Source organism: Danio rerio, chromosome 1 (assembly GCF_052040795.2).
Source record: "Danio rerio strain M-AB ecotype USA chromosome 1, GRCz13ab, whole genome shotgun sequence".
Lineage (NCBI taxonomy): Eukaryota > Metazoa > Chordata > Actinopteri > Cypriniformes > Danionidae > Danio > Danio rerio.
In genome coordinates this window covers 11,982,334-12,008,234 of record NC_141021.1, presented here as the reverse complement: position 1 = coordinate 12,008,234, position 25,901 = coordinate 11,982,334, and the positions used below count along the sequence as shown (strand labels likewise).

Below are 25,901 nucleotides of genomic sequence, written 5' to 3'. Positions count from 1 at the left end.
GTTTACACAGCATGTATTTTTCATGTTCTATTAATGGTCTTGTTCAGAGCTGAACACGAATGAAAGGGTACAACACTCCACCTGGCTGCTTTTAAAGGAATAGTTCTGGAGGAATGAAAATTCTGGAAATGAAAAGGAAAAGGAAATGAAAATTCTGGCATTATTTACTCACCCTTCACTTGTTCAAAACCTATTTGAGTTTCCTCCTTCTGTTGAACACAAAATAAGACAATCTGAAAAATGCTGGGACCCACTGATTTTCATAATTTTGGATGTCAATGGGTGCCACCAGCATTCTTCAAAATATATTCTCTTGCATTCAACAGAAGAAAGAAACTCATAAAGGTATAAAACTACACAAGATAAATTTTCATTATTCGGATAACTATCCCTGTGATGTGGTATTTAAAATCATGATCAATCATGCACAGGATCAAAAAAAGAAGAGCAGATGAAAAAACTGACAAAATATTCATATCAGATCTGAAGAAGATGCTAGATCTGTAATTCTTTCGGCTCACACAGCGTGTATTTTCGTAGTATTATTTGCTGAGTCGTTTCACCCCCTACTGCATCTGCACAAACACAGGAAGTGAACATTCCTGCTTACTCAAGCCTAATATCATATTCCACCTACAGAATAATCCAATATGACCACTCCGTTGTCTGTTTATTCAATGTCCTTATGCTCTAAGAACAGATAATATAATGCAACTAAAGCAGTGTCAGTAAAATGACAGAGTATCACATCACTAGTGTTGCCTTCGGGGATAAGCAAATTGCATAATAATCTTTTTCTGTTCTGAATTTAGTTATATTAATTCTCAAATGCCACGATTATGATCTTATAAGTCTGTAATCTGATCGGGTCATCATGACTCTTTTACCCTCTAGGTAACAAACCAATTTCATGCTTTGTGCAAGCAAGATGCTTATAAAACGACATTCAATTTTGAAGGATTAATGAGTTTGCAGGGAAAAAAGCGTATTTTTGTTATGTTCAGTGTTTTACAAACCTTTTTCTGGTATTGTCATCTATACTAAGGACACTCTTGCTCTAGAGACCTGCTATTTTTCATGGTTAAACTTGTTTTTGTATTTTGGATACATTTTTGTATGCCATTAAATGCAATCAATGTAAAATGCTGGCATAATTAGGATATTGCATTCCTGATTGGTTTAAACCTTGCTGTATTTTGACCCCATGTGGATAATCTCTCAAGTAACTTATGCTTAAATAAATAAAAGAAAGAGCAGGAAGGGAGATGAGTAATTGAATGCATGTAAGAGGTCATTTCAATCAGATAAACCAATCAATGAGATGACTCTCAGATTTATCCAGATAGATACTTAAGTGTCCTTCACAACGAACATACAGAAGTATGTTTCCCAGTTTCCCAATCATGAACCGTTCTATAACTGCGTTGGAATTTGTAATAAACTGAATGCAGCTGAATAAGACCTTTCAGTAGAAAACAGCCTTAAAAACTGCATTAGAATTAATAAATGATTTTCTAAAACGTTGTTCAGTCTGAAGATTCAAATGCAAGTTTATGGTCATTGACGGGGTGGATTTAACCGATAAGTAAGGTAATCAGCCACGTAGAGCCCGAGAAAATCCAAGGGGGCCCCAAATAAATACCTAGAAGTTTAAATTATACCTGTAAATTATAAATAACATTGTTTTCTATCATATTTTGCACAATGAGGGTCTAATTTTTTTTTTATTTGAACGTAATTACTACATCTGGGTAAATGTGTCCCCCACTCTTAATCATGGACCAGTCCAGCAGTCAAATCAGTAAAGATTTTAAAGATTTAGATTTAAAAGATTTAGATTTAAAAACTAGTGATGGGAAGTTCGTATCATTTTACTGACTCGGATCTTTGAGTCTTGTCCATCGAGATGAACGATGTTACAAGAAGCTTTATGTGTTATTATTATTTTGCAGTAAAATTAAAAGTAATAAAGGAGGTCGAGTGATATAAGAAAAATGTTTATAAATATAAAAAATTTATCAATTAAAGTACAAAACAGCATCAGCTCATTCTGAAAACGTAGCCTCAATATACATTTCTGGAAATCGCGAATTATGTAGCCGGAAGTACGTATGGCTGCATTTCGTATTTAAAAGAAACTCTACAGGGCCGTATGATGTTGTTCCTTTTTGCGCTAGCAGCTTTCCCGATGTTACCTGTTTGTTCAGTGGCTCACAGCATACGTCGGTGGACTTGAGAAGCTGAGAGGAGTTGACTCCAATGACGAGATTCGAGTGCGGGAAAGAACAGTTCCAAAAAGCAGGTAAGACAAAAACAGAAGCCAGAAAATAAAAGACTAAATAACAGCGTGAGAATGTGGTAAAATCTAAAAATGTGGTAAAAATCAGGCGAGGGCTTTTCTTTTTCTGGATTGCTTTTCAAAACACTGTTGGTTGGGTTTAGGGAAGTTGGTGGGCGCTGGTCAATCGGTGCTTTTAAAAACACTATTGGTTGGGTTTAGGGAAGTGGGTGGGTGGGGGGGATCGGTCGTTTAGTCAGTCAGTCAATCGACAGCGGCCTCTGGTAGATTTACACGAGAAAAGCAGGCATGAATGGCACTCGCGGGAGTAATTTGGGATCTCAAAAAGCATACGCAGTGGCCACTGGTGGACAAAAACGGCAAAAAAATGCCCCTCCTGGGACATATTTGGTGCTCTCTAGAAATGTATATAGGGGAACATTTTCAGAATGAGCCTGGGTTGCTTTTCTTCCCCTACCCCTTACACAGAATATTAAAATGCATACACAAACATTTGGACCGCATGATTTAACGCTATCTATAAGAATGTGAAGAGACTTAACAAAAATTGTTTCTGAAGACAACCACCTTTTGCACCTTTAAGGCTATCACATTCAAAGTAAAAGCCAAAAACACTCATTTTGATTTCATTCAGACCTCTGTAAGCAATACATCTGATTTTTTTTCATGCATATTCTCTTTTCCTCTCTCTTTTCCTCTCTCTCACACGTGGTATTCTGATCTGAATTATTTTTACTCACGTTGACATCACACATCTGAGGAGATCAGGTGGCTGTTTGGCTCACTCAGATTCTCTTGGGTGCAAAAGCACATTTTTAATTCATCAAGGCTCACATTAGTTAATCACCATCAAAGGGCCGCCAGTGATATGATGAGAGAGCAGGTAGAATCGTGTCCAATTCTTAGGTGTTCCAACACCTAAAATTAAAAAAAAAATATACAAAAAAACTTTTAGAACATCGAGCCTGGAGTCCCAGCAGGAACTCGCCATGGGCTGTGTTTAGTCGGAGACATTTATTTATTTAATATTAGCCAGGTGTGTCACTAAATGACATTGTTGGACTGTCATAGCATGACCACATCATTACACAATCATGATGCCAATCTGTGTCATTGTATAGAAGATGGCTGTGGTTTGGTCTTGGGACCCAGGGTGTAAACTATGGAGGAGCTTGGCTTCCTTTATTATGAAAGGTGTTTCCCTGAAAACAGAAATTTTAGGAGTGGGGGTCTCAACTTTTGACAATATGTTATCTTGAAGAGTGTTTTCAGTCTTGTGTGTGCTCATTGTGGATTATTTTGAGTAAAAGTACAAAAATATGAATTCATGCAAAGTGATTTAAACCTAATTCACTTCAATGAAGAATGGATAGCACCTTTAGATTTTTTTGGGAGAGAAATGGTGATTTTATGGTTATTTTACCTGCTGCACTGTATATGATGTTGGATTTTAGTTGCTATACCTGATGAATAAATGTCAGTAATTGAGGTCAATATGACATTGGTTTAAGATGTTGGCTCAGTGTTGGTTTTTTTTACTTTTCAACACAACCTAAAATCAACCAAATATCAACGTCATCTGACATCGTTATTGGACATCAGAATAACATTGTCCTTAGATGCTGGCAATACATTGAATTTTGGTCACCGGACATCACAACCTAAATCTAATCTAATATTAACAACCCATGTCATGTGTGTGCCTGCAAGGAAGTATATATGTCACTCTGTGAACCGTGAACTATTCCAGGATATGTTTGCTGGATGTTGTTTGTGATTTTTAATTTTTATATACAGTTCAAACCAGAATCATTAGTCCCCCTGAATTATTAGCCCCCTGAATTTAAATTAAAAATTTCCTTGCTCTGTTAAACAGCATTTCAAGAAAATCAAAGGGGGGGCTAATAATTCTGACTTCAACTGTGTTCGTATATATATATATATATATATATATATATATATATATATATATATATATATATATATATATATATATATATATATATATATGAATCACAAAAATTTATTTACATTTTAGTGTTTTTTTTTATTGCTTCCAAGTTGTTCATAAATGTTGATGCAAAGTAATATAAATTAGATTAAGAATGCAGTTATTTATTCATAAAATTAATAAAACAGTAATTTGATGCATCCTAATATGCTGAACTAATAAGAGACTATTTGAAAATTTGCAGTTAATTTTGTCTGAAGGTACTGGATATTCTAAACAAGGGTTTGAGTAAAATACTTGTTTCGTTCCGATGACATTTCTTCCAAATTTTACATGTAAATATTGTTCTAAAGATTTAATAATTTTTATTTAGTGTGAACACTGCTCTCATTTCAAATCAAGATTATTTGACCAAATATTGAGTTCTTTTCTGAATTTAAAATATTGGTATTGTGTTAATAAACAAAAAAAAAACATGTTCAAAAGCATGTCATTTTTTGGTATTTTATGAAAATAAATTCTCTAAATGACAATATACAGTAGATGTGTTTTTGTATTCAGAAATGAAGACCAACAGTCAACTTTATCAGATGAAATGAGTGAATTTTATTTTAATTATTTTTTTTACTGAAAGTTAATTCTAATCATTTAAAAAGAGTTTTGAATTCAGTGTTGAAGGAAATGAGTAGGGCCAGATGGAATCTGCGGACATTTTTTGCTATTTCTGTGCAGAAGTTTGTAAAAAATCTGCATATTTTTTGCGGAATGATTTAGGAAGTATCATAACTAAAACTCTATATCAACTAAAAAGTAATACATTTTAAAATTTTATTTTAAGTTTACAATAAATATATAATCAGGTCCACTTTATTTGGTAAACAAAGCAAGTCTCTCATTTAATATATTTACTAAAAGACAGAAAACATTACTTTACGAACTGCATTGTAAATAAATCAAATTAATATTTCCATATTATTCAATTTTTAATTAATTAGTCAATCAATAATTAATTAATTTCAAAACTGAATACACATAGATTTACACACATTTACACAAGTAAATAAACAGAATCAATGATGGAAAAAAAATCTGCTGAAATCTGCGCGCAGTGATTCCGTGTGGGCCTAGTAATGAGTTAATTAAATACCTCGTTACTTCAACTTAAATGGACTAAGTTCACAGTACTCATTAGGATTAGTGTTTTCCTCAAATGGTTTGAGTTACTTAAACTTTTTGGGTTTTACAGTACTCAGTTGGTTTGAGTTCTCTTCATTTATTGGGGTTTACTGTGCTCAAATTGCTTCGTTTACTTAAATAGATTAAGTTCACAGTACTCATTAGGATTAGTTTTTGAACTTCGTTTTTTTGGGTTTTACAATGTAATGTAATGTAGTTTTCTGCCTTAGCAAAACTGGCTGGTTATTTGTATGATGTAAGGAGATTCTAAAGCAAGTCAACAAAATAATAAAACAAACAGCACAACTTTAGAGTCTCAGCTTTATTTTGGTTAGTCTTTTTTTTTTTTCCAGTTTAGTTCGACATGAGAGCCTGTGGGACTCGTGAAACTTGACATTTTCTGATGTTTGACACTGATTGCGCACACCTACGAAACATCCCGATGGACAGGGTATTGCAATTAAATCTGAGAGAATCTAGAATAATCTTAATGGCTTTGGCATTATTAACATTCATGACGAGTTTCTGCAGACCATGAGCATGTGCAAGAACAGAACGTTTAAGGTCACCACTTAATGAATACCGAATTCTTTTAGGACATTCGACCATGCCGTGCGACATCTTGAAGAAGTCGTAGAACGACAAGGCGAGGAAGAAAATAAAGTGGTTAAACAAAAACAAAGCTACAGTAGCAGTTCGGTATGCGAATGACACCGTAAATCCAAAGGCAACACATACATTCAGTGAAAACGAATCAAAGTACAATCTTCCCCCTACATTGTAGTGATTTTAAGGAAAAAAAGGTTTATAACCCACCTAATACACCTAAAAGATGCAGCGTTAGAACATCAATACCCCCAAAAGGCAATGTTAAGAGGCCAGTGTATTTCCATTAAGTAACTATATATATGTAGGCACGTTTGACAAATGAAGCTGAATCACACACATGGCGTGGCTCGAAACAACCTACATATGCAACTACTGTGCACTTTCTAAATATAGGGAAATCACACGAGGCAGCAATACAATACAAGAGGGACAAAACAGTGCGGGCTACATCGGTCGAGGAAATGTAATTTACAATAAAACAACATGCCCCTCTGATGGCGGGCAGTTCGTGAGTAGAATAAATATCCTATGCTATATGGCTAATCCTCCGGGCGTTTACGTTCTAACCCTAGACTGAAAGCAGAAAGCTTGAAGTAAAGAGTACAGACAATGTTCAGTCCCACATGATGGTGTTGTTTTTAGAATTGCGTTTTTTTTTTTTTTTTTGTGTATATATACAGCGGGTAAAAATAGTATTAAACAAGTCATGATTTTTCCTGGTAAATATATTTCTAAAGGAGCTGTTGATGTGAAATTGACGCAGATTTTGGTCAAAACCCCAAACAATCCAAACTTCCAAAAATAAATTTCAGAAATAACGTTTTGTGTAATTACACAAGGAGAAGGTAATGAACTTCTGAAATCTATTTAATACTTTGTAAATACTTTGAGGGGGGGGGCAAGACACCTTTTTTATTTAAGACACCTCTTGTATGGAGAGTGGAGTTGTATGCATTGCTTAGCTGTTAGTTGTTTTTAGACTTCAACAGAGTGTAAAAATCTTGACGTTTCTGTGGTTCTCGTCTATATGTCTGCATTGGGTTCAGGTCAGGTGATTGTCTAAGCCATTGTAGCAGCTTTATTTTCTTTTTTGAAACCAATTGAGAGTCAGCTTGTCTGTGTTTGGGATCATTGTCTTGCTGAAATGTCCACCCTGGTAATGCAGATGTTGGCATTGAAACAGCTTATATTCTGACCAGGGGCCATGGTGGGTATAGGTGGCTAAAATGAGGTTCCGGATCCGGCTTGTTCCAGCCCAAATTAAACCCTGGTTGCGTCACTTCACTTTCCTCCCATTCATGAATTCTCTCACGTGGCATTAAAGGCATTACAGTGTAGCATCCATTGGAATTTCACGGGAAACATTAGGTGTTTTTTGAAAACTCTAAATTCGGACATACTACTTGGTGAACAATACTGTTTTTCACATACTACATAAAAGGGAAAGTTAGCAATTTCGAATGTAGAAGCAGATATTTGAGCTGCTGTCTGGTCTTTCCATGCGTTTTTTGCACCTTCCTTTCTTCATATGTTCAATACATTTTCCCTGTCATTTCATTTTATTACACGTGACTTTATTTCTAAATTAATTAGTTTTATTTTCTTTGAATGTAAATTACTGACGTCTAAGAAAAATTTCAAGTCAACAGCATCTTTAGAAATTTGTTTTCTGAGAAAAAAAGGTGACATGTTTAATACTTTTTTGCTCACTGTATGTATATGTGTGTGTGTGTATATATGTATATATCATGTTTATTCACTTTTTTAATTATTTGTTTGTTTTGACTTAATCTCTCCTGAACTAAAATGAGGCCTCTTTCTGACGTGAGACACTTTGTACATTCAGGAAAAAACAAAACAAAAGACACATCTCCTCGGTTAAACGCTGTGGAAGACCGGTGAGAAACTTCTCTCTGTATCTCAAGTCAGAAGAGGGGCCTTAGTTTGCCTTTCAGTAGGGAGAGAATGGAGGTAGTGTTTTGAGGTCATGATTTTTTAATGTTGAATTTAACGTCGAATCGTCCCTGGTAGCGGTCCTTGTCGTGGTAATAAATGTTTTCCCCGTACACTTTGCACTCGATGCGCATGTCCGTGTTGGGAGTGATGTTGAGGAACTGAATGGCCACCAGCGGCTGCAGGTACTGAGGGTGCAGAAGTTTGCCGTAATAGGGGTAATACTGAAGAGGGAAGCCTCCGCCAAAACCGTAGTACCTCACCTCACCCAGCTTACCTGCATCCTCCTCTTTCTGCAGAGAGAGAGTAATGCCAGTTAGTGACTGTTTTACAAAGCGGATTCCAACCTAGTCTTATTGGGAATATGTGTCCAGGGCTACATATTTGGAAACCACGAAACATGTTGAATAGCTATCTATTTGTACATGAGCCAGCGAGGTGAATGCGTTAATCTACAGATCACAGACTAATTTATGTTGTTTATGTGGCATCTATTTGGTCCTGCGGGAACAACCGCATAAAAACAATGCTTTATTCAATTCAGTTCAATTCATCTTTATTTCTATAGCGCTTTTACAATGTAGACGATATTGAATTTCGGTACCAATCGGTTCTGAAATTTTGAAACTGCATATTTTCCGCTAACATGTGAGCGCATTCTTAAACACTTCTAAAATGAAATTGTGTTCATATGCTCAACAGAAATGACTGTAATTAGCCGTGAAGGTCATCAGTTCACCGCTCTTCACCGAGTGCAAATAGAGAAACAAGGGCACTGGAGCGTTTTAAAGCCCTGAAGATCAGTCGATTCATCAGCGAATCGCTTGTATGTAAGCTCATAGACAGACCAGCTGATCTTCGCAGCTTTAAAATGCTCCAGTGCCCCTGTATTTGTGTTTCCACTCAATGAAGATGAGTCAAAGCGGTGAATCTTTACAGCCAATCACCATGTTTGGAAATTGTGAAGGTATTTAAAATTTCAATACTGAAAGGTACTGAAATACAGTATCGTGACAACACTAGTTTAGTCTATTTTAAATTTCACTTCTGAAAGTTCAAACACTGAAGAGCAAATCCAACAATGTGCAGCTCCACAAGTCCCAAACCAAGCAAGCCATTGGTGACAGTGGCGAGAAACAAACTTTAACAATTTACGAAAGTGAAGAAGAAAGAAAACCTAGAGAACCAGGCTCAGTTGGCACAACCAATTATCCAGTTCTCTGTATCCATCGATAATGTATCCCTTCAAATGTTTCAGACTGTAGTGTGAAAAGGAACTAAAGTCAGCAGCGTCATACCATCCCATAACATTCATTTTACTCAAAAATTGCAGGCATATGCCAGGATACATATGTGTGGTTTCCCAAATATGTAGCACTGGGCACATATTCTCACTAAACCTGTGTTGGCGGATTCAATGAAAGCATGGCTTACCTTATTTGTGCAGTGGATGGGAATAAGATAGGGCTGGACTTTGTGCTGAACCTCTTCCGGAATGCTTTCATTTGATACTGGTGGCTGAAAGAAAAAATATGAAGACTTTACAAAATAAACCAGTAGCTGCATTAAACAGGTCAGCTAAAATAGAACAAAACATAATCACCCACATTAATAATATATTTTAGCCATTTTATACCTTCACTTAATTTAAATTCCAAGAAATGTTGTCTAAGATTTGGACCCTAAAAGTGTTCCTAAACATTGCATGCAGGATATGAACAAACCTTAGGTCTGAAGTTCACAATTCTGTTGAGTTTGGCAATAAGGCAGGGCTTCCCTTCCTTAAATCCAAAATAAGGGTCGTCCAGGCCAGAGCAGGGTCCAAGCCACTCCCTCGAAAACTGACAGGCCCTCCTAACCCCAACGTCACTCTCCAGATCACCTCTGTTTTTGTAGTCCAAGGGTGATTCTGTGGAAATAATCATGTATAAAAAGATATTAAAATACTTATATTAATCTACATACTCTCTTAGAAATAAAGATTCAGAAACAGTGATGGGGGTTTCAAACTCTGAGGGCCTTTAAACAAAATTTAAGGGCATTGTTTAAAGCATAAACTGTACCAAAAAAATAAATAAAAATGGATGTAGCTGAGGTGACTTGATGGCAAGCAGCAGATGCCTGTCACTCAAGTGGCCACACCCCTAATTATTCAGACTTTTAGGTTGTAACATACAGTTAAAATCAGAATTATTAGCCCCTTTTGAATTTGTTCCTATTTTTAAATATTTCTCAAATGAAGTTTAACAGATCAAGGAAATTTTCACAGTATGTCTGATAATATTTTTTCTTCTGGAGAAAGTCTTGTTTTATTTCGGTTTTAATAATTTTTTTTTTTTTTTTTTTATAAATTTAAGATCGAAATAATTAGCCCCTTTAAGCTATGTTTTTTCTCAGTCTACAGAACAAACCATCGTTATACAATAACTTGCCTAATTACCCAAACCTGCGTAGTTAACCTAATTAACCTAGTTAAGCCTTTAAATGTCACTTTAAGCTGTATAGAAGTGTCTTGAAAAATATCTAGTTAAATATAATTTACTGTCATCATGGCAAAGATAAAATAAATCAATTAGAAATGAGTTATTAAAGCTATTATGTTGTGTTAAAAATTGTGTTGTGAGAAAAAAATCTGTTAAACAGAAATTCAGCGAAAATAATAATAGTTTTAGAATAATTAATAGTATTATAATAATTTAGGGGAGTATAATAATTCTGACTTCAACTGTAAGTTATAAGTTGCAGACTTACACTAAAAAGACTTATTTTTGTCACTGTGAGGGGTATGGTTAGGGGCAGTGTTAGGCATATGCATTAAAAGCATGCATGCAGTCTCAGCTTACATGCGCACCTAGTTTGCAGCCAGACCTTTTTTTAGAAATTCACCCCCTTACAGTTGTCATAAAGGGTAATATTAGCTAAATACACCAAAAGTTGTAAACACTTTTTTTTCCTGCTGTAAAGTTGAGCATTGTAACATAGGATTCTATGTGAGTGACTCTCTTTATGAGCCAGCCTCAAGTAGTCAGTCAATGAACTGCAGTTGCAGTAATATCTGTATTTGCTTCACAAGGGAGAGAGGAAGGTTGCCACTTGATTAAACATTAATAATAATCACAAAAGGATTAATTTATCTCAACTGAAGTTATGGAATGATTATCTTAATTTCATTATTGTCCAAATAAATTGACTTTGCTTGTCAGTAAACTGAAGCTCTGTGTAGTAAATGCTGCCCAATTTGAAAACATATAATAATAATAATATTTACTGCCAAAATGACTGTTTAAATGATTCAAACTTTTGATTAAACTTAAACCAGTCCTACATTGAAGTACCTTTTTGTGAAATGTAAAGGTTCGCTGGGTGGTAAAAGGTTCTTCGTGTAACAAAAAAAAGTATTTTAATAAAATAATTATTTATATTATTTTAAAGAATGTATACTCCAAAGACTAAATAGCTGCTGCCATTTCTTAAGATAAATCAAAAGTATTTAAATTAGAATTTCAAGTTTAAATGAGGTGACACAGTGGCAAAGTAGGTAGTGCTGTCGCCTCACAGCAAGAAGGTCACTGGTTTGAGCCTTGGCTGGGTCAGTTGGCGTTTCTGTGTGGAGTTTGCATGTTCTCTCCGCGATCGCGTGGGTTTCCTCCGGGTGCTCCGGTTTCCCCCACAGTCCAAAGACATGCAGTACAGGTGAATTGGGTTGCCTAAATTGTTCGTAGTGAATGAGTGTGTGTGGATGTTTCCCAGAGATAGGTTACGGCTGGAAAGGCATCTGCTGCGTAAAAACGTGCTGTATAAGTTGGTGGTTCATTCCACTGTGGCGACCCTGGATTAATAAAGGGACTAAGCCGAAAAGAAAATGAATGAACGAATGAAGTTTAAATGAACTTGTGCAAGTAATTTGAGCTTTCATTACATTGAACAGACCTAAAACATCAAGCTGAATCTTGTTAAGCTCTTTTAAAATAATATAAAACATATGTTAGTGTGAATAACTTACAGTAATTGTTTAGTGTTTTAGTAAATTCAGTATAATGTGTCATGTATTACACATTGCAAATATTTACTGCAAGAAATGCTGGGCTCCACACAATGGATTTGTGTTGGGACACCATAAAGGAATTGGGTTACCTTGTTAGTTTTTTTTTTTTTTTTTTTACAAATTTAAGGGGGTTGAACATAAAACAATTTAGTTGTCCTCAAAAAAACTCCAAGAATTGTGTTGTTTCAGCTCCTTTTAAATAAGTAGTTTGAACAAACAGCAAACATCATTTTTTGTGTTTATCCACTCCATAATACTCCACTCCATATTTCTTGCTAACTGAGTTTCTTATGCTAAATAGCTGGATGAGGTAAATGTGATACAGTGGTCCCTTGTTATTTACAGGAGTTACGTTCTAAAAATAAAAAAATTAAAAAGCGAAATCTGCAAAGTAGCTTTATTTTTTTTTAATTATTAGAGATGTTTTGAGGCTGTAAAACCCCTCACTACACACTTTATACTCTTTTCCTAGACAGACATTCATATTTTCACACTTTTTTCTTGTTTAAACACTCTCAAAGTTCAAACCTTTGTAGAAAAATAAGTGCAGTATTATAGAATGAAATCAAAGATCAAAACTATTTGATCTTTGTTTATTTTTTTCGTAATGGGGCGCTCCAGCTGCCTAACTTCCTTTAGCATGTCCAGAAGTTCAACTTTTTGTGCGATGGTTAGCATCTTCTTCTGCCTTTTGGGTGCTACTGTGGGTGCCTTTGATGGGACAGAACGTTTCGTCAACATTGTTGGGAGAAAACTTGCAAACATACAGTACAGCACTTCAGAGTCACACTGCTAGCGATCGACGATTCATGTAAATTTGGCAAGCTGAACGCATTCTGTAGTGTATAGGAGACGCAACTTAAAGGAGATCAGGGCTGGACTGGGACAAAAAAAAAAATCGGCCCTGGCATTTTGGGCCAAAGTGGCCCACTACAGTCAAGATGCTACCCACCTGTGCACGCCCTATTCTGTACAAGCAGAAAAGCCATATATAGGAAATAATGAGAGTTGACAAATTAAAAACATTTAAAAACTAGATTTATTATTATAATAAAATTATAATCCACACTGGAAGTCCATCATGTGTGTGCCTACGTGTTTTGAAAGAGCCTATATTAAATAATGAACATATCAAAAACTGCCTGCTGATGCACACGGTTGATGTTGATTCACAAAATACACTCTCAGAAATAAAGAAACGCCAGCTGTCACTGGGATGGTACCTTTTCAAAAGGTACAAATTTGTATCTAAACGGTCCATATTAATACCTCAAGGGTCCATATTAGTACTTAAAAAGTACATTCAAGAGTTTACACTTATCTGATGATTGATAATAAAGCTTGTTTAACGTGCTGTCCCAGAAGAGAGCCCTGGGCTCCCTCCCGTTGAAAGGCTAGAGGGGAGTTTGAGCTCAGGTAGATCTCAATGACTCCCCCTCCTGCTTATTGTAGCTAAGTGTCAGATATGGATGCTGAGAAGGTGTACTCAGAGTTTGGCTAAAATATTTTGGATTAATTGTTTAGTGTGCTTGTTTTTGAACTGGAAACCGGAGGACATGGGGAAAACCCATGCGATCACTGGGAGAATGAGCAAAACAGAAATGTCGCCTGGTTTGGAAAGGAATTAAACCAGGGGCATTCTTGCTGTGAGGCAACAGCGCTAATCACTGGCCACCATGTCGCCCGTTTGAAAGGAGGGAAAGTAGGGTTGGGTGGGGGGGTTTCTTCAAGATGAAGATATTGAGATGAGAAAAGTCTGGTTATTTATAGTGAGTTAAGGATCGTCTGATAGGATAATCAGTCATTAGCTAAAGTTGGAACAGCTGTGAACAATCATAAGCACGTGATCCTCTCGAAATTTGTTTATAAATGAACTTCACAAACGGTTCCTCTTAAAATGTTTAGGTACTAATATGGACCCTTGAGGTTTTATTACGGACCTTTTAGGTACAAATGTGTACCTTTTGAAAAGCTACCATTCCAGTGACATCTCACGTACCTTTATTTCTGAGAGTGTAAAGTTAAAGTTAAATAAAGGTCAAGTTTTAAATATTTAGGAATATTTATTGATAGTGGATTGACATTTGCTGCAAATGCAGAGTGCTTAAAAAGAAAAAAAAAGCAATGCAGAGATTATATCTCATTAGGAGGTTACAACAATTTGGAGCGAGTCAAAATATTCTGGAGATGGTATACAAGAACTTGGTTGAAAGTGTGAGTTTTAACATGATTGCATGTTATGGACTGTTGCCAGTTAAGGAAAAGCAACTTTGTTGAATAGTAAAAATTTCCTGTGCAATTGTTGGTAAAGCGCAAAGACAACCAAATGAAATTTATTCAATGAGAATTAAACAAAAAGCACACGTCATTACTGAAGATTGTTCGCATTCCTTAAATTTAAAATTTCAGCTCTTGCCATCAAAAAGACGTTTTAGGCAACATCAAGTAAAGAAAAATGTGTATCAAATGTTCTTTGTGCCGACTGCCTTTAGAATTTTAAATACTGGGTGTTAAGAATGTATAGAGTTTTAGGGTGCTTTCACAACTTTAAATCGATTCAGTTGTTCCGAAACAGAGATTACAACTGTTACATTGCTGCTCTTTGCTCTTGGAGCGGTTCGCTATCACACTGCAAAGTTTCTAATCGGACCAAAAGAGCTAAAACAAGTCACGTGCGAGTAAACTCTCCTCACATTGGTCAGAGTGTCAGGGTTTATTTTGCAGCGTTCCGCTAAGCTGTCAGGAGAGGTGGTGGTTTGGTGGTGATTGACAGGGTGCACGCGCGCCACTTGTTTAAGGAGAGATGCTGTGGGGAGGGGTGAGAAGGGTGCGCGACGATGCCTATTTGAGGACCGGGAGGGAGACGCGAGATTACCGGGAGATCATCACTCGTTTGCGGGCATCCGGAGACTCGCGAAACTTCTCGCCATACTCATAATTCTCTCTTCATATAGCCGTATGCCTATTACATATCCATAAAACACTGATATAACCGCGCTCGGATCGGATCGCTTTTTCACTGCAATCGAACCGCTCCAGGGTTCGTTTCAATCGAGCCGAGACCACCTCATTCAAGCGATCTCGAAGTGATTACTTTGGAGCGGAACAGAGCGCGATTGCCCTGTTCACATATGCCAAACGAACCGCGCAAACTGGGCAAACGAGATTCGTTCCGAAACAAAAGTGTAGGTGTGAAAGCACCCTTAAATAGAGTTTTTATTATTATTATTTTTTATGTGATTTACATGACATTGAACAGGGCCGGAGTGAGACTCCTTTTCAGCCCTGGAGTTTCAAGCCTTAGACCAGCCCACGTCAGATCACGACTGACTATATTAAAATAAGGTCATTTCCAATTCAGCTTCTAATGACACTATCACGTCTTTTTCAAGAAAACACTTGCTTTAGAACTTCAAATGTTCAACAACCTTACAGTTTTATATATCTTAACAATAAAAAAAAAAAAAAAAAAAAAAAAAGAATTACTCATCATTGACCGACGGCGTCGTAAACGCAACGTGCTGACCACTGGACCACAATGGCGCTGATACCCTTGTGTGGCCGGAATAATAATTACATCTTCATTACCCTGCAGTCTGCATTTTGCTCATGGGGCTGCGAGACAATAAATAAGACGAGCGGAGCTGCGGCAAAATAATGAATAAAAAGAGTAAGGCTATGGTCAAATAAATAAATAAATGAAAAAAGTGAGACTGCTGAGAGTGCAAGCAGCTAAAAACACCGGCCCTCGCGGCCAAAGAACGGACCGTCCCACCGGGATTTCTCCCGGTCCTCCCGATTAGCCAATCCGGGCCTGACATTGAATGTATTTGCGTTGCCTGTTTTTTCTGTGATGTGTGTAATGTGAACGCTGATTTGTTTGTGTGGTGAAGCCAAACATAAATTTTTACTTTTGGACAATAAAGAAAGTCAAGTGAATAATAAAAGCAATGTATCAGAGACCGTTAACAGATTAAAATGTTTAACTCAACAGTCAAACATCAAAACATAGCTTAAAGACTCTATATAGTCAATCGAGAGAACTTAAATCAACAAATATTTATTTGAGCCTGAACAACAAAACCAAAGTTAAAACAATTTCAGTATTAGTTTTGCTTAAGTTGCACTCTAGTTTGATCATGTACACTAATATCATTATAGCTATATTGTATGAATATTATTATAACTGTAAGCCTACATGCTGACAATCAAAAACAAAATGACATGATATCCAAGGTGATTGTCTTCTGACATAGTGCACCTGAGCAGACATGAATGACACTCCTCATGGAGCGTGAGAAGCATACAGTTCTTATATATCATGTACAGTTAAAGTCAGAATTATTAGCTCCATGTTAATTTTTTTCCCCAATTTCTGTTTAACGGAGAGAAGATTTTTTTCAGCACATTTCTAAACATAATAGTTTTAATAACTCATCTCTAATAACTGATTTATTTTATCTTTACTATGATGACAGTAAATAATATTTGACTAGATATTTTACAAAACACTTCTATACAGCTTAAAGTGACATTTAAAGGCTTAACTGGGTTAATTAGGTAAACTAGGCAGGATAGGGTAATTAGGCAAGTCATTGTATAATGATGACACTCAAAAAAAGTATTAGCCTAAAGGGGCTAATAATTACGTCCTCAAAATGGTTTTAAAAAAATTAATAACTGCTTTTATTCTAGCTGAAATAAAACAAATAAGACTTTCTCCAGAAGAAAAAATATTATCAGACATACTGTGAAAAATTGTTTGCTCTGTTAAACATCATTTGGGAAATATTTAAAAAAAGAAAAAAAAAATCAAATGGGGGCTAATAATTCTGACGTCAACTGTATATCATTTGTAAAATAAAGACTTGCAGGTTAACAGCATGGGAGGAAGTTGCCACGGGACTTGGTGCAGATAAAAAGTAAAGATAAAAAGTGTATTTACATAGACAGATAGGTAACTAGATAGAATAGATGGAAATAGATTGATGTGCAACAGTCGCCAATCCGCTGCGCACCGCAGACGCAGCCCATGTGAAAGACAAACGCCTGCGCACTGCCTCTGTTCTCCATACGCGCTGCGCAAAATAGGAGTTTGTGATTGAGTCAGGCCAATGTCAATAAAGAAAAAAAAAAGAAAACAATGGTCTGCAAATTGTGTCACATGGATCGGTCATAGATCACAGAATCGTCAGTTAATTAGGCAGAAAAAAAACATGGTTTTATAGGACGATCAGATCATACGAAGATGATCCGCCCAGCCCAAAAAGTACGTCGGCCCAGCGGGAAACTGCCCGCCCCCAAAAGGAGATTGATTTATGACGGCCTATAGCCAGTCAGGACGCAGAACACAATGCGTTGTAGAACACATTGAAGTATGTGAAATTACACCAAAAAAATATCAGTGAAACTGCAAGGCCGCGAAAAGTGAATAGCGAGGGACCACTGCACATCACATATAGTTACCAAAATGTGTGTTTTTTTTAGGTTTCACAGTTTAAAAACTGATTCAGCAATTATTAGAGACATTTCAGGCAGTAAAACATTTTTTTTAACATACTGTCTAATATTGATTCATGTTTTATCTTGGTATGAATGTTTTTTTAATCTGATTTCATCTTCTCTCTATTACTGACACAAGATGAGCAAGTCCCGCCTCCTTTAACAGCTACTTGTTCAATATGAAAAAATGTGATTGGATGGGAAATTTGTTCATCAAATCCCTGTGATATAATTGGTTACCATTGGGCTATTTTCATCTCACAAAAGACTTCTGTTAGCAAGTGTTATATGCTAGCTAGTGTGTGCGAAACTACAATAAGTGAGGTTTTTGCAAGTCAGGACACAAAAATAGAGCTGAAACACAGAACTGGTCACCATAAAGTACATCTATATTGAAATGACAGAAGAGATGTGTGATCTGGTACCTCCACAGTTTTCAAACTGCATATTGTCTAACTGTTTTTCCTGGTCGTAGGATGTCAGAAACTCTCTCATGACTTTGACGTAGTTCAGGAACGACACCTCGTCATCCAGGTTAATGGCAATCTCAGACTTGTCTGAACGTGGGAAATGAGTGAGACCTGTGTACAAAAAAATCAACATACTAGGAATACATCAAATTTGGATATATTTGTTATCAGATTATTTACTTCAGTGTGGAGAGATGTTAAATCATTCCTGTTCTCTGAACCTTTACTGATTTGACTTGTACCATAGAGTATGTATTTAAACATTCACTCTGTAAATCTGAATCTGTGACTTTCTTTCTACATTTCTTTGGAATACTAGGATTCAAACTCATTGTGAGAAAGCATGCCTTCATTTTGTTTTGAGTAATTTCAGATTTAGGTTTGTTTGCAGGCTGTTTTACCTCACAAAATGTTGACTGATTCACATTAGTCGAACAAACATAAATGAAACTACACAGAAAGCAATATTTCCACATTTCATTGGACTATGACCAAATTAATTTAATAATATATGATTTTATATTATATTTCATTTTAGAATGAATAAACTTTTCTATTAATTATTTATTTATTTATACTTTTATTTATTTTAATTTAATGACATGAGCTTTAGTTTCAGAAAGTTAAAATTCATATAAACCTTACTACATAAATTAAGTATCTTATAGCTGTAAAATGTTCAAATTGGTTTAAATTTAAATTTTAAGATTTAGCTATTTAGTTTTAATCATTTAAAAATGCCAAACCTATTTTAACACTTAAAACTCTCTGATTAAATAAAAAATACTTTGGTGGAAAAAACGAAGACATCTTTAAAATTATTTGAAAGTCTTTGAAAATCTCAACTCAAACTCTCACTGAAATGTTTATTTTATTTTATTTTATTTTATTATTTTATTTTTAAATATTTTATTTTATTTTTGTTTTATTTTAATTATTATTCGATTTTATTTATTTTTTTATGTTATTTTATTTTTATTTTATATTTTATTTTATTAATTATGTTATTCATTGATTTTGTTCATATTAATCAAATCAGATACATTACACAAAACATCTGAACGCATACAATAAAATAATTTTAAGTATTTTTATAAAACAAAACAGCTTAACATTTTTGTCAAAATGTTGTAACAATACATCTATATCTTAAAACACATATTTAGTTATTTCAGATTAAGTGTTAATAATAAAATTAAAAATGTTATTATATCAATCTGTTTTCAAAAGACTTAAAACTCTCTGATTAAATAGAACATGCTTTGGTGGAAAGATCGAAACTATCTTTGAAATAATTTGAAAGTCTTTCAAAATATCACCTCATTGAATATTTATTAATTTATTAACATTTTTATTTTATTTTATTTTATTACTTGTTTAGATTTACTTCCCAGCAGTCAAGAAATTTGTTTAATTTTGTTCAATTGTCGATTCCATTACATTAGACGAAACAGCTGAACACATACAATACATTTGAAAGTAAAAGTATTTAAATAAATGAAACTAAATAACTGAACATTTTTGTAAAAAAAATGCTTTAACAATATATCTATATCTTGAAACACATCTTTAGTTATTTCAGTTTAAGTGTTACTAATAAAATGACAAGTATTTTCTTCCACTGACTGAAATGAAACATGATTGCTCCTAGTCCCTGCAGAGTTCAGAATAATAATTCAGAAAGTGACATTATATGTACGTTAAAGTGAATGCAGACAAGTGTAATGATTGTGTTTTTTACAATAATTCACAGCATCAGTTTCTTTTTTAGAGCTCTAATGTGTTGTAAGTGTGTCCGTTGCATCTGTCAGCCTGTTGTCACTTAATCTTGCACGTTCTTTCTGCAAGTAACATGAAACTTTTCAGCTGTGACGTAATACTAATGGATGATCAATTCCAGATTCTCTTAGCCCTTGATCTGTTCCCGAACATTAATCCAATCTTTCAAGCTTTCCTTGTAACATTATCTGTGACAGCAAGAGGAGCAGCAAGTCTCAACCCTTTCTCACATAGGCTTTTTATGAGTTTTATTTTTCAAAATGAAAAAAACAAACTGTAAATCCAAATATTTTGCTGCCTTTTGAATTAAGGAAATTAATTAAATATTTTTATAATGCGAAAATAAAAATATTTAAAATATCACCTCATTTCGCTGTTCATTATTTTTCACATAGGTTTTTAAAATTTGTTTAATATTAATTTATTTGAAATATTTAAATTGTTGTTTAATATTAATTTATTTGAAATTCAAATATTTTGCAGCCTTTTTAAATTAATTAAATATTTTCATTATGTAGTTTTACAAAAATATTTCATCAAGTCTTGAAATCTCAACTCATTTTCTGAGCCACAGTCATATTTCACTGCAGCCCAAGACTGGTTACTCACTGAAGCTAAGCAGGGCTGAGTGTGATGGGAGACCACATGGGAAAACTAGGTTGCTGTTGAAAGTGGTGTTAGTAAGGCCAGCAGGGGGTGCTCAGTCCTAATGCCCCAGTAAAAGTAAAGGAGACCCCATATTATCAGTGAGCGCCGTCTTACAGGTGACATATTAAAACAAGGTCCTGACTCTCAGTGGCCATTAAAATTCCCATGGCACTTCTTGTAAAGAGTAGGGGTGTAACCCCGGTCTCCTGGCCTAATTTCCTCCATTACCCATTATGGCCCCCCAATCATCCCCATCCACTAAATTGGCTCTATCACTGTCTCCAGATGATTGTGAAGTGCTTTGGGTGTATGGCCATACATGATAAATGCGCTATATAAATCTATTTATTTTTTCAATTCAAATATTTCACAATCTTTTCAATTAAGGAAGTTAATTCAATATTGTCATACTATGGATTAAAAAATATCAAGTCCTTAATTCTCAACTCATTTTTTTCTTTTTATTGTTTATTTTATTTATTTATTTATTTTTTGCATGGGCAAAATCTTTTTTAAAGTTAAATTAATAAATATTTAATTGATTTACAATTTATTCTGTTTTATCAATTCAAATATTTTTTGCAGTCTTGGCAATTAAGGAAATTAATTCAATATTTTAATAATGTACATTTATAAAAAATGTTTCATCAAGTCTTGAAATGTCAACTCATTTCTTTTTTTTTATTTTATTAAATTTTTTTTGTATCGGCTAAATTTCTTTAAAGTTTGATTTGTTTATTTTTTATATATCTTAAATTTTATTCTGTTTTGTCAACTGAAATATTTCATATATTATAATATATTGCACAATATATTGCAGTCTTTTCCATTAAGAAAATTAATTAAATATTTAAATAATGTAGTTTTAAATTATGCAGTCAAAATAAATAAATAACTACTTTTAATCTTTACTTTTTTTCTACTTTGAAAGAAAAGTTTTTTTTTAAGTCTTTAAATTATTTTTATTATTATTATTAAAAATATTATTAAGAATATTATTATTATTATTAATAATAATAATAATAATAATAATAATAATAATAATAATAATAATAATAATAATTTTATTATTATTATTGCATGGGCTAATTTGAGTTATTTTTCCAAAAAAATATAATTTGTTTAATTTAATGTTTATTTATTTAACATTTTTGTTTGTTTTTTCTCATTCAAAGTATTTTGTCTTATCAATTTAATAAACAGTCAATTAAGTAAATCTTCTAATAGTAGTAAATATAATAAATAGAAAATCTACACCTTTTTACAAAAAAAAAAAAAAAAAAGGTTTTCTGTTATAATTCTGTTATGCAGATGCATTATGAACCCCTGGGGCTTCACAAACCTTCTGATCTTATTTCAAGTTTACAGTCGCAATAAATTCTGTGAAAGCTATAAAAAGAGACGTCAGTAGAGCTGTTACCTGGAGGAGCGACTCTGTCCTGCCAGGTGGGTTTGTAATCGCTCAGGGTGAGGAGGAGAATCTGAATGGTGCCGATAAAGATCCCGGCCAGACAGCCATAAAAGATGAGATAGAAGAGGAAGATTTTTGCTGTGGAGAGAGAAAGACAATATTTCAGTATCTGTGGGTGATAGCGAGACATTTTGAGTGGTTATTCTGATGTTGTTACACTGTAAAAAGTGATTAGTTATTTAAAGCGAGAAAACCTGTAGCCCTAAAAGCAACACGTTGAACACAAAGATAATGTAAGTAAACTCATTGTACTGTAACTTGCAATTATTAAGTTGACTTTATTTTTATAATTATGCTAATTGTACTCACTTTTTTTAAAAGCCAACTAATTCTTTTTACAGTGTCTGACTATTTTAGCACGTCTACAATTTTACATATTTGGTGCTTTATTAAGTCTATAAAATCTACAATTATAGCCTGTATTGAATTTAGAAGACACAAGTCTGTAACATCAGATTTATTTAACTGTATGTCATTTATATTTATATATATATAAAGGTATATTGACAAATAGTTATTAGTTTACTTTTATTTTTAAAAAAGTGAGTACAATTTACATAATTATAAAAATTAAGTCAACTTAACAGTTCCAAGTTATAATGGGTTTACTTACATTATTTTTGTAAAGTCAACTTGATGTTTTTAGGGCAATCGGTTTACTTGCTTTAAATAAATAATCTGTTTTAGAGTGTACTTCTGTATTTTTTGTTGCAGACATGTTTGTAGATTGTGATCATTTTATACTTGAATTAATGGTTTAGAATTGTGTGCAGCAAAATAAATGATGTATTTATGAAAAAGAGTTAAAATCCAAAAATGTAAATGTAATAGAACATAAGTCTCAAACTGGATTCCTGGAGGGCCGCAGCTCTGCAGTTTTTTTTTTTTTTCCAGCACTCATCAAGCACGGCTGCTTTAACTAATTAAAGTGTTCAAGACTAGAGACTATATTAAGCTGGTGTGAGTTGGAGGTGGTTGAAGCTAAACTAGAGCTGCAGCCCTTCAGGACGTTTAGCTAGAATTCAAGTCATTGTAAAATGACTCCATTTAATGATGACAAGTTTTGGTAAAGACATGCTTTTGGTTTTGATAATTTTTCTTATTTTCATTGATTGTTGAAAATTCAATGCACTGATATATATATATATATATATATATATATATATATATATATATATATATATATATATATATATATATATATATATATAATAGGAATTTTAAATGTTTTAAAATAACCTTATCCTGCTCACAAAGGCTGCATTATTTAATCAAAAATACAATAAAATTGTGAAATATTATTGCACTGTAAAATAACTGTTTAAAAGTAGTTTAAAATTTAATTTAATCATTTATTCCAGTGATTTTAAAGATGAATTCTCAGCTTCATTACTCCAGTCACATGATCCTTCAGAAATCACTCCAATATTTATTAATATTATTATTACTATTATTTAATTACTCCAAATGTAACATTTTTAATTTTTATTACTATTATATAATTGATTGAATTACTATAAATTTAACTTTTTATTTTTACATTTAATAAATGCCGCCTTGATGAACAGAATAATTTTCTTAAAAAAAAAACAAAAAAAAAAAAAACATGAAAAAACAAAATTGACCCCAAACTTTTGACCGGTAGTGTACTTAAAATATATAAATATGCCTTTATGCAATAAATTCTTATTGAAAACCAATTGTTTAATGGACTTGAAATTAATATTAAATATGAATCTCTATAGGTGTCACGGTGGCGCAGTGGGTAGCACGATCGCCTCACAGCAAGAAGGTCACTGGTTTAAGCCTTGGCTGGGCCAGTTGAAATTTCTATGTGGAGTTTGCATGTTCTCCCCGTGTTTGCATGGGTTTCCTCTGGGTGCTCCGGTTTCCCCCACAAGTCCAAAGACGCGATGTAAGTGAATTGGGTAAGCTAAAATTATTTGTATGTGTATGTGTGTAAATGAGTGTGTATGTATGTTTCCCACTGATGGGTTGCAGCTGGAGGGACATCTGCTGCATAAATGAACAAATCTCCATTTAATGATGATAGTTTTTTTGCGAAAAACAAGTATTTTGTCTTTTGATCATATATTTCGAATTGACATTCTAAGCAATATAACAAAATTTAACACAGAAAAGGGGGGAAATAAGATGTTAAATTAATGCATTTAATCCTTTTTGTGATAAATATGCTTTTAAATGCTGATCATTTTACTTTTACTTAATTTTGAATCAAATTCCTGTGCAAAAAAAAGTTGGAAAAATTCCATGTGATTAAAACAAAGTGCGTTCTTTCCCCCGAAAAAGAAATAACAGTTAAAATGTAAACAATATATATTTACTGGAACTTAAGTCGTTATTAATAAAAATGTATTTATACATATACAAGCTATGTTTACAAAATCAATCAAGCAATACGAGTGTTCTCAGTCTGCCCCCAGAAAATATAGAGGTGCCAGCATGACAGGATATGATGAGTAATATCAATGTCTTAAACATCAACAATGTGTAGGGGCAGCGCAGTGCAGTAAGGTCATTTCTGAAGTTCCTTCCAGGACCAGTCAATCCAGTCTTGCTACCTTTATCCCTAATTCACGGACTACCAGATCAGAAAATGCACAGCCAAATTAGAGCCAACTGTACAAATCATTACACTTCCAATTATGCGCACTAAGGCAAGGGCAAAAGGTCTGTGTGCTTTCCAGTGGTGCATAAAGCAATGTCAGACGGACGCTGGAACTAAATGATCTGATGATCCTGCAATCCCAGGAGATGTTCTGACTTTTAGGTTTTAACCTTTTCTTCTTCTAGAAGGTATTGCTTTGCTCACGCACGACTCATTTTGAGCAGTCATCCTTAGCAACTTCTTACACTTGATATTTTATACATTTTATGTCCACACATGATTGGTTTGATTCATCCTGAAGGTAATTTGAGATTATATGAACAGGGTAAATGACTTAATTAGACGGAGAAAAGTTTACACATCAGATAGGGTACATGGTGAACAGCAGGCTTGTTAATTACTAGGAGGAACTGTTGCTGCCTTAAAAACATGACGTCAATTTTCAGTGCAACCTTAGATGAATCCGTCAGACCCAAAAGACTAGGCCTTTCACCTTGAGTCACCTTGAACAATGATGCATTTTTAACCCTTTCAACGTGTTTCGCGTGAATAATGACAAGTGTGCTAATTAAATGACGCGCTGATTGATTTCACGTCAAGTGCGGAGATGAAACAGCCAGCTTTTCCACTTAAGAAAGCTTTTACAATGTACGTTTATGCTTTGTGGTTGGTTTTTATACAGCAAAATGATTTTTAAAATGTCATTTTGTTTTATTAAACTGTAAAAACAGCGAACTGCTTAATAATCTGATGCTGTCCTTTGCTGACCTTTTGCTCCTCTGTCAGCATCGCAGTCACGCACAGCATTCGGCAACTATTCATATATCTTTATATTTAGAAAGAAACACACATGAACACATTAACACTGAGGGGGCTCAACGAAACAGGTGAGACGCTGACAAAACGCCTACAAATACGCGTACTTAATCAGAAATGCTTTGAACGAACAAAACACATCAGTTGATCAGGCAAATCTTGTATGTCGACATATGAAAGTCCGCGAGACATTTGCTGCAAAGTCAAATCATACAGGTTGCATCGTGACCAGACTGGCAGACTGTGGGTACCCGCTGCTATAGAAACGGCGGTGACAGGCATCACTGCGCTGTCCGACGTGCTGAAATCGAGCGATTTTACATCTGTACGGTATACTCACCCCAACTCCCGCCGGTACGTCCTAGAAATTCCTTCTTCTCCGAATTCCATACAAACTTCTTCCATCCTCCGTCGTCTTTATTTTGAGCGGGCATGGTGTACTGTAAGGTTTTGTTTGTCCACTTGAGCAGCGAATTCCCTCGCGTGTCCTTTCTTGCCTCCTTTGTAAAACTACACCCCTTCCCGGAGCACTAAGCCCACCTTGACATGGAGC

The 25,901-nt window shown here is 34.4% G+C and overlaps 1 protein-coding gene and 2 long non-coding RNA genes across 3 annotated transcripts in view; 2 read left to right on the top strand and 1 right to left on the bottom strand.

Annotated features, from left to right (window-relative positions):
* Positions 1-7,755, top strand: LOC147846693 (uncharacterized). The gene is made up of 3 exons (XR_015476383.1): positions 1-1,801; positions 1,861-3,588; positions 5,360-7,755. It is a non-coding gene; the product is annotated as an uncharacterized LOC147846693 (long non-coding RNA).
* The window catches only part of LOC141384773 (uncharacterized), a 60,412-nt gene extending 36,594 nt beyond the window's left edge, over positions 1-23,818 (top strand). Inside the window, exon 4 of the long non-coding RNA XR_015476362.1 lies at positions 23,649-23,818. This is a non-coding gene — a long non-coding RNA (uncharacterized LOC141384773). The remainder of the gene's footprint in view (positions 1-23,648) is intronic.
* atp1b1b (ATPase Na+/K+ transporting subunit beta 1b) lies at positions 6,701-25,901 on the bottom strand. Its single transcript, NM_131671.1, is given in 6 exon segments — positions 6,701-8,281; positions 9,423-9,506; positions 9,713-9,897; positions 17,961-18,116; positions 21,853-21,981; positions 25,689-25,901. Coding segments are annotated over 6 exon segments (909 nt in total). The 5' UTR covers positions 25,783-25,901; the 3' UTR covers positions 6,701-8,020.